Raw genomic sequence first — 14,525 nt, forward strand, 5'->3', positions numbered from 1 at the left:
TTGTCCATACCGGTATACCCTTACCTCGACGATTGGCTCATAACAGGGGAGTCCTACGAGACATGCCTCTCAAACACCCAGAAGACAGTAGACCTTTTATTCCAACTGGGCTGCTCCATCAACGAGAAGAAGTCTAGCTTAGACCCCAGCCAAATCAAACAATTCCTAGGGGCTCTAATTCGAACAAAGGACGGCCTCGTCTTCCCCTCCAACGAGAGGGTCCAAAATATGCTGTTTCAGATTCCTCAATATGTGGCCGGTCGAGAGGTGACGGTACGCAAAGCAATGCGCTTGCTAGGAATGATGGCGTCATATATTTATTTGGTACCTCACGCGCGCCTGCGCCCAATGCAAGAGTGGCTCAACAGCCAGTGGTGTCAGACCAGCGGACAATGGGACGATCTAGTGGTGGTCTTGCAGGCCTTGGTTCTCTCGCTACGGTGGTGGTCGAAGGAAAACCTGGTAATAGGGAAACCATTTGCCACCCCCGCAGTGGAAGCCACTCTAACCACAGACGCATCCCTCACAGGATGGGGGGGCTCACCTATCCCATCAGACTGCTCACGGAGTCTGGACTCCGAGCGTAGCGTCCAAACACATAAACTTATTAGAGCTACTTGCGGTGTTCAAGGCACTAAAAGCCTTCCAGACACACCTACAAGGGAAGACAGTGATGGTCCTCACGGACAGCACCACAGCCATGTACTACCGAAAACAAGCAAGGGGGCACTCACTCTCCAGGACTGTCCAAGCTGTCCCAGAACATCTGGAAGTGGGCTCTCAGACAACACATGTTCCTATTGTCACAACATGTTCCAGGGGAACTCAATCTGCTAGCAGACGAACTCAGCAGAGACTTCCCTCTGCCCTCAGAGTACGAATGGCGGTTACACGAAGACATCGTCTACGAAGTCTTCACACAATGGGGCTTCCCAGAAATAGACCTGTTTGCAACTCTGGAGAACTCACAATGCCTAGATTACGCCTCCAGATACCCACAGAACCGCTCCAAGGGGAACGGTCTCTGGATACCATGGTCAGGGAAATTTGTTTACGCTTTTCCACCGACTCCTCTGCTGAACAAGAAAGTGCACAAGATGCACCAGGAACCAGTCACCATGATACTGTTAGCCCCGATGTGGGCCCGCCAATCATGGTTTGCTCACCTGATGGAGATGTCCCTGTCCCCACCAGTGAAACTGCCCTGCCCTTACAACTTGTTGTCACAGGACAAGGACAAGGGCAAGACACTACACCCATGCCCACAGAACATGAACTTAGCAGCCTGACTCCTGAGGTCATAGAATTTGCCCATTTACAACTCCCTTTACAACTCCCTCAGATGCGTGGACATTCTCAAAGAAGCTAGAAAACCCAACACTCGCCGCTGCTACTCTAGCAAGTGGAAGAGATTTGTCACCTGTTGTAGAGGTAAGAGCATCAACCCAGTCCACTGCTCTCCCATACAAATTGTCCTGTACCTGACCCATTTACTGGACTCAGGTCTAGTGTTCAATTCTATTAAAGTCCATCTAGCGGCACTTTCTGCATACACCATCTCTCAACTTAAGGTGTCATGGTGGAAAGTCCCTCCCAGTTATCAAAGCCTTCATGGAGGGGGTAAAGAGAATACACCCTCCGATAGCAAACCCAGCTCCCGGCTGGGACCTTAATGTGGTACTTACCAGACTCATGGGCTCACCCTTTGAACCCATGCACAAGGCAACTCTTAAGAACCTCACCCTTAAGACTGCTTTCCTAATAGCTATCACCTCCATTAGGAGAGTAAGTGAACTACAGGCTCTTTCTATTCTAGACCCCTTCGTAACAGTTCACAAAGATAAGGTGGTTCTATGCACACACCCAAGGTTTGCACCGAAATTCATATCGAAATTCCATGTCAACCAGTCAATAGAACTACCAACATTCTTTCAAAACCTTTCCAATTTGGGAGAAAAAAGCCTGTGTACACTCGATATGCGCAGAGCTGTCATGTTTTATATGGAAAGAACTAGGCCACTGAGAAAGACTAATCATTTCTTTGTCTCGGTGGCAGCAGGAAGAGAAGGAGATGCAGTCTCAAAGTCCACTATTTCTAGATGGATTGTTCAATGCATCACTCTCCGTTACACTCTTGCTAAGAGAAGAACTACCCTTCAAGCCAAGAGCACACTCTACTCGAGGCACTGGGGCATCCATAGCATTCATTGCAAACGTTCCCCTTGAGTCCATTTGCAAAGCGGCAACCTGGAGTTCTGTACACACCTTTACAAAACACTACTGTCTAGATCCTCACTCTAGATCTGATTCCCAGGTGGGACAAGCAGTATTAAGACATCTTTTCTCTACTGTTCCTTCTCACAACCCACCTCCAACTCCGGGTACTGCTCGCTAGTCTATGCACAGCATGTGATTCTAAGCAGATTAAAAAACATCAGAAGACAATGCATTACTTACAGTGAAAGCATTTCTGATGGTTGTATCTGCTTAGATTCACATGCTGTGCATAGTCCGACATCCAGTGGTCACTGCGGAATAATGCATTGTCATACTTTTTCAGGTCTTCTGTTCAAAACCTCTGACGCCTTTGTTGCCAGGTTTTTCTTATATTCAGGTTCAGTGTTCTCAATCATTCACTTCTTTCAATGATGAGCAATAATATCTGCTTTACTCTGGTTAGGTAAGACTGTATGCAGTACCCTGTGGGAGACTGCACCAGCCCTGTCACCCAATGGGTGACTCAACCTTTGGTATAAGTCTGTACTACACAGGTTGGTAGAGTGGCTGAGCAACCAGGCTTCTCTCAAGAGGGGTCAATGTGAGCAGTAAGGTTAGGTTATTAGAGTTTCACAATGACAGTTATTCAAATAAACACACACAAAGTTTCTTGATTAAACAATTATTAATTTAACAGTTGAATAAGCCTTCTTTAGAAGGGAGCAATCCTATAACACAATATACACTCAGTTTCACTAAATCAGATAGTCAACAATTGCCTCCCCCATATTGCTTGGGACTCCTGACTCTGATCTAGCGGCGCGCTTCACCTAATAACTCAGTACCTGTAGGTATATACTATACTTCCTGTAAAATATGTTTCTCTACTGTATATTGATGGCCACTACATTCCTTACCAGTACCATAGACTACTGCAATAGGGTCCCTCCAACTGAGTTTGAACCACTTTCGCCTAGCCAGACAAATATGGCAGTAAATAGCTCTAGATGTGTCCGACTTAAATCTCTCTATGCACCAGGCCCTGGAGCCTATGCTACCCTCCCATGCTCTACTAATGACAGAAACTCCAAACTCTGCGCAAGACTCTCCAAACTACACGAACCACTCACTATATCACTACCACCTATAAACAAGAAAACTAACTGCCTCACTATCATGAAGTGCACTAATACCTCTGTTCCTCGCTCCAACGCTAATCCGAACACGAATCATAATAACAAACCAACCTTCCCTAACCCTCCAACACAGCACCAGGCTACTGTCAATATGGCAGCACAATCCCTTCAAGGAGCACTCCTAAATGCGAGATCCCTCGTGGCCCATGCTATGGATATTGCCGACTTAATAACCAAAGGAAATTTGGACTTCCTGGCCATAACAGAGTCCTGGCTACATAAAGCCGCAGGACCCTCGCTTATGCTAGCCATCCCAGAAGGATATACAATATCTAGGCAAGACAGAGATGGAACCCGAGGTGGAGAAATTGCCATCTCCAGAGCGAGCCTATCAACAAGACTAGCACCCTCCAACCCCCCCCCCCCCCCCCGCAATCGCTGCAATCATGTGAAATCCTTACGGCCAAACTCCCTCTAAACAACTCCCAGTCACTTACTATCCATCTACTGTACAGGCCTCCTGACCCCCTGGGGACCTTTGAAGAGGATATGCATAGCATACTAGCCAACAATGTCAAAACTACCACTCAATTGCTACTACTTGGTGACTTCAATCTTGGCTTTAATGATTCAGCTGACAAGTATACCCTAGAAATCGCCAATATCCTTACCACATTAGGACTGTCTCAAAAAGTTAGCAAACCTACCCATATTAAATGTAGAACTTTGGACTGGGTAGCTGATCACAACTGCACAGCCACCATTACCTCTATCACGCCACAACTGTGGACAGACCACTCATTTGTGTCTTTCACATAATCTACCACTAGACCTTTACCCTTTCCCGCAATTAGCACCACCTTGCCTAACTAGAAATAAAAAGAACATTACAGTGGACCGAGTAATCCCAGCTATTCTCCCGACTCTAAATGCACTGTCCAGTAATCTAGACCCCAGTGCCATGGTTGAATACAATAAAATTCTGCTCGCCACACTAGATAAAATTGCCCCACTCAAACTAAGAGCAAGTAAACCAAAAGCCCACCTAAACAAGTGGTTCACCCCACAATTTAAAGGACCTACGCATCATGAAAAGGAAATGTGAAACTGCATGGAGATTATGCCCCTCCATAGAGAACAAAGGCAAGCTAACTACCATTTCTTTGCATTACAAAAAATGAAGTTTGTCTGGCAAAATGGAATTCTTATAATGAACGCATTGCCAAATCTAACTCTAGCATGAAGGAATTGTTCACTATACTAAAATAATGAGTTCCCAATTCCTATACCTGACATATGTATCAAAAATAAAACTTGGTGTTCAGACATTCAACATGCACTAGCTAATAAAATAAATACACTGCAAAATAAAATAAAACAAAAAAAAGCGACTGTAAACTCACAGCTATCTGCAAACACCCTTCCGTCCAGTGATATACCCACTGACTAGACCTCCAGATTCAGTTTTACTAAAACTACGATCTTGGAGGTAGAGAACAATTTTATCTCTCAAACCATCCAATTGCAAAGGTGACATCTGTCCTGCTCAAATTATAAAAGATGCTACCAGAAATCTGTCAACATTTATTTCCAAATTGATCAAGGCCTCCTTTGCCTCTGGCACTATTCCGGCCAGCCTTAAACAATCCTGGGTACTTCCACTTTTAAAAAAGCAAACTCTAGACTCGCTCATTCCTACTAATTGCCGCCCCATCACAACGGTACAATTTCTACTTAAAATACTTGACAAAGTTGCTTATACCCAGATACAAAAATACCTGGAACTGCACAAGCTCCTGGGAGCTAGACAATCTGGTTTTCGCCCATTACATGGGACGGAAACAGCCCTGATTGACTGACTTAAAATCACAGATTGATGAGCTGAGAGATAATGGAAATACTGCACTTCTCCTACTACTAGATCTCAACTCCATTCGACCTAGTGGATCATAAGGTCCTATGCAGACTGCTGGATGTATTCAGCAGCTCACTTTTCCATAGAGGCTATCAGATGGATAGAATCATTCCTTAGCGAAAGGACCATGAGGGTGTTTTCCCAATCAGCAGCAGCTGACCCCACCCCAATCCAGTGTGGTGTACCGCAGGGCTCCTGTGTCTCCCCTACTCTATATAACATATTCACCAAACCTTTGTTTGATGATCTGGACCTTCTGGGTATCACCTACACTAACTATGCAGATGATAGACAGATTCTCCTCCCTCTTTCCGGGGATCATGGCAAGGCCTCGGCGTTGGTGAATAGGGTATATCTCATCATTCAGGCATGGATGGCCATCCACGGTCTCTGCCTGAATGATGACAAGACAGAGTTGATAATCTTGGGCACACATTCTAACCTCCTTTTAAATTAGGTCAGGAATATTCCTCATTCACCATCAACGGAAACATCATTAGAGTATCTGAGGAGGTAAAAACCCTTGGATTCTACCTCGACTCAACTATGTCCTTCGAGAAAGAAGTAAAATCCTTGGCCTCTACCACGGCTTACACCTGCAAGCTTATTAGAGCTGGTAAGCCATTCCTCTCAAACGACAGTTGCATGATTCTGGCCAGAGCACTCATACTCTCTAGGCTGGATTACTGTAATGCTCTTTACAGTAGTGCTAATAAAGTCTTTATCCAGTAGCTACAAACTCTTCAAAAAAACGCCTTAAGAGCTGCACTAGGCATAAAAAGAGTACACATTTCCCCCCATCGGACGCCAACATAAATGGCTTTCTACCGACAATAAAATACAGCTAAAAATGGTCTCCTTGACCCATAAATCCCTAAATATTGTGGCCCCTAGCTATCTAATAGACTGACTAATTAGAAGAACTTCTCTAGACCAATGAGAGCTAGTAATGCCAACTGCCTTGTGGTACCGAGATTTAGACTTACTAAGATTGGCGGACACAGCTTTCCAGTGAAGGCGGCCAAACTGTGCAATTCCCTGCCCCGCGAGATTCGAGAAAACAAACCCTACCCACATTTCAGAAAAATGTATATCAACCTGCTCAACACCACTGAACACTAGCCGCACGAGTGCCATTTGCCTCATTGGGTTGCCCTAATCTATCTCGCAATCTAGTGAAATGTATAACCTGATGTGTTTAAACTATATATTGTACATTTGTATCTATACCTGAGTACTTCTATTTTGCCTTGTAATTTTACCTGTAAATATATTGTTGTGTACTGTGAAATATTCTGCAACCTTGTAAGCTTAGCATATTCCTATTGTTCCGCTCTGTTACCTTCGGGTCTGGTGCGCATTAGAAATAAATAAATAAACAAACAGATGATACCGATTGGGGATGGCACACAGATGCTTCCTACACCCTCAGGTGATTTACTAAGGACACTATCACTGGCACAATTGGAGCAATACTGAGTGGGAGATCAAAAGGAAAAGTTTCAGAGGGATAAAACAATGTTTAATAAATATTCTTCAGCAGGTAAGTACTTTTTAAGAACCCTCCAATGCGAAATAAGTTAACCCTTTCCGGGGTGAAAAGCAAAGAACAAAGTCGGAGGTAAGAGTCTTTCAGGGAACCAGGACAGCCAATGTTGAGCAAAAGTCTAGGGGAGCTGAAGCACTTCTTGTAAGTAGGTAAAAAGTCTTGCACAATGTTTTAGAAATGTTTGTAGAAAATGAAATTGCTGTGGGGCCACAAGCTGGGAGGCTTGTGAGGGGCAAAGCTGCAAGCAACCCTGCCACGGCAACCAAGACAAGTCTCATCTGAGAACAAGCAAGGCTACACGACAAAAGGTAAGTCCTCTTTGTTTTGCAGTACCTTTGGTTAGAAGAAAAAACTGCTTTCAGCTGGCTTCTGTTCCTGTGTAGGTCTGCAGATCCTGTGTTCCTGGGCCTCGGTCGTGGGGACAAGAGGGAGGACATCTGGGGACCCCTGCACTACGAATGGAAGGTTGGCGGCAACAATGGGCAAACTTCAGATCAGAGGGACTTTGCGGTTTCAGCTCTTCGCGTCTCACACAAACAGCACCACCGCTGTTCTCGGATACCTTAATGGACTTTCCTCGCATCTGGGGTCCAGCACTATGTTGAGGTGACTCATGCTTGGTCAGTCCTGCTTCATGGGAGTCTCGAGGATCTTCCTGGAGTTCGGGGTCCGACTTCAAAGCGATGCACTCGATCTGATGTTCCTCTCGATGGCAATTTGGTTCCTGCAGCAGCAATGGAAGTACAGCAAGCTCAGAGGATGTTCAGACGAGTTCACTTTGGGGTTGATTGGTCCCACCAACCCAAGGGGAGAAGTCGTCTGTTGCAGGGCTTCTGTAGTCAATTCAGAGCTTCAGCAATGCAGCAGGGCTTCACCAGGCAAACCAACGGTCCAGGAGTTGCAGCAAGTGTCTCTTCCAAGTTCTTCTTCGGATTCCTTCGTCCAGTGGTCGGCTCTGCCTTCCAAGCAAAAAGCCTTGGGGACAGCCAGCCGGCCAATCACCTTTGGATGCATTCCTGTAAGCAAGGGGATTAAGCATAGGGAGTTTCGGGCACTTCCCTCACTTCTTGACTCTGCCAGACACGCTGGAGCCAGAGGCGGGTTTCAGCACTGAAGCCTGCCAAAGACAAAATGAACAAAGGGACCAAATGTGGTTTGGCGTTCAGAGTAAATCTCAAGAAGGACCTTTCCAACAAGAAATAGTGAAAATGGAGCGGGGCCATTTTGATGAAATCGGCACCCATGGATGGGTGTCCTACTGCGGCTGGAATTGCAGCCCGCAGTAAAAACACAAAATGGTAGGAAAAGGTAAACCACTGCCACCAGCCATTAATGGTAGAAAGGGTAACGTACAAAAATGTTACATGAGAAACTAGACAAAAGGGATACGAAGTAACCCCTCCACCACCCTATGGTAAGATAGTGTGTGCTGGGTCTAGAAAGTTACAAAATGTAAGTAAAGTCAATTTCTTTTTACTGCTCTTGGAAACAGTAGTTTCACCAAGAGAAGGTATTTAAACCTTTCGGAAATCTAAGACTTCCCTGTGTAACTGCACTGAAGGTGCTGTGTGTCACAATGTAAAGATGATGCCTATGAAGTTTAAACAAACTTCAAAGCCAAAAGAACGAGTTCAAATCACAGAAGAATACATGAGAGATTTGTAAAAAGGTCTCACTCTCTCCAGGTTGGAAATTAAAAGTCCTAAAGTCCAGCAAAAAGAGCTGGGAGTCTTTAAGGTAGAAGGGGAATTGGCACATTTCTGAGAATTCTTCTTAACAACTCTTGGCAATGCTCACTTGACTCTTGGCAATGCTTATTCCAAAACATGAATTAATGCTCAATTACCCAACTTTGCTTATTAACATTGCTTTCCCATCTCGGCCTCATCCAATTTACTCAAATGGTATTAATATTTTTTCTGGCTTTAGCAAAGTTCATTACTTGCTTGTACTTATTCAGTATTTTTCCCAAATACACTTACATGAGGGATTTCTTGTAATTAGTCTTTCCTTTAGCCGCTTGCCATATATTGTAAATATCCCCATGAAACTCGTGTCGGTATGCTCTGGGACTCCCAGTTCTCCTGGGCAGACCAATCTTTGTTGCTTGGTGTGTGCAACAAGTGGTGTGGGGCTGCGGAACCTGTTGTCTCTTGAAATTGTTCTCTGTCCTCCTGCGCCTCCACAGACGGCTTCCTTCTCGCCTTTTAGGGAGAAATCTCATAAATGTTCTAATTCCCTTCACCTTAGAGACCCCCAGCAACTTTGCTGGATTTTGAGGACTTGATTTTTTTTACCTGGAGAGAGTGAGACTTTTCTCCCACTCTCTCATGTATTTTGATGTGTTTTTTACTCTTGTGTTCTTTGATTATGGAGTTTTAGACAGCTTCATAGGCGTCATCTTTTCATGTGTGTTACACAGCACCCTCAGTGCAGTGACACAGGGAAGCTTTCTAGGCTGTCCCAAGGATTAAATAACTTCTCTGGGATAAACTAATGTTTCCCAGAGAATGTAAAGTTAAATTGACTTTACTAGTCTTTTTAAATTCCTATACACCAAACACACACTATCTTACAATAGAGTGCTGGAGGGGTTACCTAATATCCCCTGTGTCTAGAAACTCATGTAGCAGTCAAATGCTACCCTTTCCTATCGAAATGGCTGGTGGCAGTGGTTTTACAAGCTACCATGATTTCTCCCGACGCGAACACCAGTAGCTAAAAATTGCGGGAGCCATGTTTTTCAAGATGGCGCCTAAGCCCCCTTTGTTTAAACAGGTCCCGGTCTACTTTTTACGCCACTTCTTTTTGGAAAGGTCATTCTAGAGTTTGTCTCTGCGTGCCAAACTAGGTTTGGTCCCTTTGTTTCTATGCCTTTGGCGGGCTTCAGGACTGAAGACCGCCTCTGGCGCCCGAGTGTCTGGAGTGGGCAGGAAGTGAGGGAGGTGCCCGAAACTCCCTGTGATTTGTCTCCTAGGAGACCCAAATGCACTCTGGCTTGATTGGCTGGCTGACTGTCCGGCAAGGACAGCCACCCTGCTGAGTGAGTGGCAGCTAGGCTGGAATGAATAGGAGAAAACTGTTTAAAAGGCGAGTCTCTTGGACTGAAAGGCCACTGGAACGAAAGAACCAAAGACGAGCTGGAAGGAGACGGCTGCTGCAACTACTGGACCGTTGGTTTGCCCGGTGGAGCCCTGCTGCAGGTCCAAATCGCCAAGTTCGCCTCGACAGAGCAGCCCTTCAAGGACAAATTCTTCCTTTGAGTTGGTAGGACCAATCAACTCGTAAACCACCTGGATACCATTCTCGGAGCTGGTGAGGATTAACCAGGGGAAGGACACCAGCTTGTGTGCTTGAAGAACAGCAACCGGAATCGAAGATTTGCCAATTGGCCAGCTTTATGACCCGTCCCCGTGCAGTGCAGGAGTTCCCTGACGTCCTCCCTCTTGTCCCCACGACTGAGGCTCAGGAACAGCGAGATCTGCAGGAACTGCCAGGAAATGAAGTCTTCAACTGCATCGTTTTCTTCATTATAAGGTACTGTGAAAACCCAACCCAGAAAAATTACCTCTCACCGCGAAAGTTCGTGGAACTTTGGCAACTTGCAGGCCTAGTCAGCTTGTGACCCGACATACAAACCTTTCTTCCGTGAACTACTTCTAAGAACCATGGCAAAGACTTTTCCGTTTTAAATACCAGAACCGTTTTTACTTATACAAAACACTAGCCCATTGACTTTGGCCTACCCATTGCATTGAATCAACTCCTCTGGTGAACTCAAACTATTTGCACTGTTTTAGAGTAACTGTAATATTCGTTTTATTAACTTATGTCTTTTTGCTCCTACTTCAAGGGAGCTCAACTGCTTAGTAATCAGTATTGTGGTATAATTGTGTGATATTGGTTGCCTCATTTAGTGAATGCTTTATAAATGATTGTGTAATAAATTAATAAGTGTTTTACCAAGAAACCTTGAGTATGTGTCTATCTGAATACTTGTCATTGTAGACCTTTGTGTACACCCTTAAAAGCTCACATTCCCTCTTGAGATAAGCCTGGCTGCTCAGCTCGCTACCAAAAACTGTGGTACAGACTTATACCAAAGGTTGGTTTTGCTTACAACTGTAGTCTTAGTTGTGTTTAGTGGTCCCAAAGAGTACTGCATACAAACTCTGCCTAACATCGCCCACCAGTTTCGCCAATGCACTTTACTGCCTCTGACACTGCTAGCCCCTGCTATGGTGCGGTTCACTCGGCGGTGCCCCTCTGGCTCTCCCCCAGTCTCTCGAGCTGCTTCTCTGGATCAGGGGGAAGCTCCAGCTTTCCTCTGCAGAGATCCTTCGCACCGGCCTGCTTTTCACCCGGCTTCTCGCTGTGATTGCTGTGCATCCCTCTCAGCTTCTCTGGACTTCTTAAGCCATTTCCACACGACTGCTCTTGCACAAAGTCCCTCTCCTTCAAGTTCCCTTCACAGTTCCAGCACTGGCTTTTTAAATATCCCGCCAGCTGTAATAGGTCTTTAACAACTAGACTGCGCAGTGAGTTCTGCAGTCTTTTGTCAGTCTTTGTTGCATCTTCCACGTCCAGTACGAGTGGGGTTTGTGTATGTAATGTATGGCTCTAGTGTGTCTCTTCCTCGTCCCAGTACCAAAGTGGTGTTGACTGGCGAGACAAGTCATGGAAACGATGGGGAAGGGACTGGGAACAAACTATAAAGGCCCAGGGCGATGTTGGATTACCAGAAAAGGGAAATGGGGGGGGGGGGGGGGAGGGGTGGAGGGTGATACCGTGTGTCACCCAAGGGTGCCTCATCTCCACTCCCCAAGTCTCCTCCACCCAGGTGATCCGCCCTTGCATATCCACCCCCAGGGTCAGGATTCGATAGTGACAGCCTTTACCTGGCCGGAGGATATGTTGGGGAAAGGAGTGAGGACGCTCTCAGATTCTTCATTTGGCTGTACCTGCTTCATTGGTAGGACTTGTTAGCTCTCATGCAATTCTTTGTCTGCTGACCGTTGCTTGGTGCATGACTTCTTCATGTGGGCTTCCCTTTTAGATGCCCCGCCATTGTTCGGCCGCTGGTTGCACCATGCGAGACACGAGGGAGACTAGAAACAAGGGCATCTCTTTCCACAGGTGAGTGTTGAAGCTCTTTTCTTTCTATGAAGTCACTAAGTCTGGGGAGAGGAATTAAAAAATGTGATTCAGATGATACTGTTCAAGAACTGTAAATATGTACCTGTGATGGTGAAAGGGCTAGACTGTCCATCCAGCGTGATGCTCTGATTTATCCTGACCAATTTACTTACCCCTTTTCCAAGATGAGTCCTAATCTGAAATCGTATATGGGACAAGACTCTGTGATGTGCTCCTGAGAGACCATTTCCCTCTAAGGTTAATTGTGTCCCAAAAACACCCCCAGACACTTTACCCTCACATCTTCAGCTGTCACCTGTTTTGGTTGATGGCAGGCATAACCTTGAGGAGGCACGATGTATTTTATTTGAATTTTTGTTTAGCGCTGGCCCTGCTCAGAGGTTATTGTAGCGCCTTACAAGGTTCAAAGACTAATAAGGTGGGAGGTGAAACCGAAGTTACAAAATGTTTTCAGGATAAAATAAAAAGATTAAGGTAGACAAATGATAGCATCGGAGATGGAGGGAAAGGCTTGTGTGAGGAAACTGGTATGTTTTAAGACTCTTTCTGAAAGGGATGATGGAGGGTGCAGTGCAGATGTGAAATGGTAGAGTACTCCAGACCCTCGATGCCCAGTGGGTAAATGCTTGCTTTTGGTGGTTTGTGTGGGTGATGGGTTTGGGTGTGTTGTGAAGGTTAGATTTGTGTTTTTTTGTGGCGGTTGGCTTTGAAAACAATGCTGAGTCCTCTGAAGGCAATTGTCTGTGGTACAGGGAGCCAATGGCGCTGTGCAAGTGCTTGGTGGACATGTGACTGTTTTGGTATGCAGTGGATTAGTCTGGCAGCAGTGTTCTGTATGGCGCGCAGGTGTGCAAGGATGCTGCTTGGGAGTACATTGAGGAGAGCATTGCTGTAGTCCAGCTTGGCCCGAACCATTGCTTGGACTGCAGTACGGAAGCCATCAGAAGAAAGGATGTGTCCTATCTTTCGTGGGAGGTGTAGTTGTAGTTTTGGTGACAGCAACTATGTGGTGTGTGAAGGAAAGGTGAGGGTAAATGGTGAAGCCAAGGTATTCAACAGTTGTGGAGAGGGCTATGTGTGGGGTGTTTGTGGGAAATCTTTGATCTGGGGGGAGCGAGTTTGGTTTTGTGTCTGGGGGCAGATGAGGAGGTATTCCATTTTGGAAGAGTTTATCTTGAGGTGGGTTGCCATTCGGGTGGTGATGGTGAAGAAATCGCTTTTGAGGATGTGGAGTTGTGAGGGGGATGAGTATACGTGTGTCATCTGCGTATTGGTGGAAATGGATAATGTGTTTTGCTGAGGGCATGTCCAAGGGATTCAACGTATAGGTTGAGGAAGAGTGAAGACTGGGAACAAGGCTTGCGGGACCTCGTACTTGGGTTGGGTCGGATTAAAAAAGGGGGCATGGAGACAGTGTGTCCTTTCAATCACGAAGGAGGTGAACAAGTCCAGGATGGTGCCTGAGAGTTTAATCCTGTGGGAATGGATTGTGGTTGATGGTGTTGAAGGCTGCAGAGAGGTTGAGGATTAAGAGTATTACAGCTGTTTGTCCTTTGCCAGTGATGTTGTGGATGTTACTCACCGGACGGGAGTAGTCAAGACAGGAGACCTGAACAGTGGGACTGGATGATTGATTGAAGAGCTCGGGTTGGAGCCTCCACCCGAGCCTCCTCTCTGAGGGAAATGACCTTTTTGATGATCTTACCCACTGCTGTAAGTAGTACCAGACACAGGGACCGATCACCCAAAAGAGCGGGGAGAACGCACCGCCACGGACCCAGCTGCAAGAAACACACAGTTAATCACTTGAAGCAATTACAACTGCCAGTATTTTACAACAAGAAAGGAACGTACCTGAACATCCCAGTCCCCTGATTTAAACACGTACTGGAATCACCCTGCAATTGTAGAAGAGGAGTTAGAACCTATCCTGACCTGTGGTGTAAGTAATGAGGAAAGAAACAATGAAGGTCTTACCCTTAGGAGGTTAGAGTTAGCTAGTACTCCAGGATTTGGACACGACAGTACAAAATAACAAGCAGGAATGTTATTCAGGTAGCTAGTCCCGGGCGGCACGAGGGACGCACTAGATATGGGTAGATGCACAACTGCAAAGCGTTCTTATGTGCACTTGTATAGGGCGGTGCCAGGTAGTCAATAAACAGCAAAGCATCCTTGCGTAGTGGAGCCAGACAAAATGGATTCCAGATGGGAAAGGAGGATACAGGGTCCAATACAAAACACACAAGAAGAGGTGTGCTAATAGATTGTGAGTAGTACCATTCAGTTCAGAATCAAGAAGAAAGCGTTAGAACACTTTTGTTTTCACTCACCAGATGGGAGTAGGGCACGCTGGGAAAGCACACGAAAAGTGCTTAGAACACAATGAAAGCACCAAGGCAGTCCGTTAAGCAGGCAATCAAGTCGGTACACGGGCGAGCAAGAACACAGCAAAATCAGCAGGCAGGCAGTCCTTTATCAAATGAAGGTTCGGTACTCGGAGAAACTGAATTGAGGAGGGAGAACATAATTTGGTTAAATGGACTGGAAT

At 45.8% G+C, this 14,525-nt stretch overlaps 1 protein-coding gene across 5 annotated transcripts in view; it reads left to right on the forward strand.

The window, feature by feature from the left end:
* The window catches only part of THAP7 (THAP domain containing 7), a 357,684-nt gene that overhangs the window by 112,586 nt on the left and 230,573 nt on the right, over positions 1–14,525 (forward strand). For all 5 annotated transcript variants that reach the window (XM_069638992.1, XM_069638995.1, XM_069638993.1 and 2 more), the window contains exon 4: positions 11,874–11,953. In XM_069638992.1, coding sequence (XP_069495093.1) covers positions 11,874–11,953 — 80 coding nt within the window. The remainder of the gene's footprint in view (positions 1–11,873; positions 11,954–14,525) is intronic.

The sequence above is a fragment of the Ambystoma mexicanum genome, chromosome 1q (assembly GCF_040938575.1).
Source record: "Ambystoma mexicanum isolate Mex_15411 chromosome 1q, UKY_AmexF1_1, whole genome shotgun sequence".
In the NCBI taxonomy this organism is placed as follows: domain Eukaryota; kingdom Metazoa; phylum Chordata; class Amphibia; order Caudata; family Ambystomatidae; genus Ambystoma; species Ambystoma mexicanum.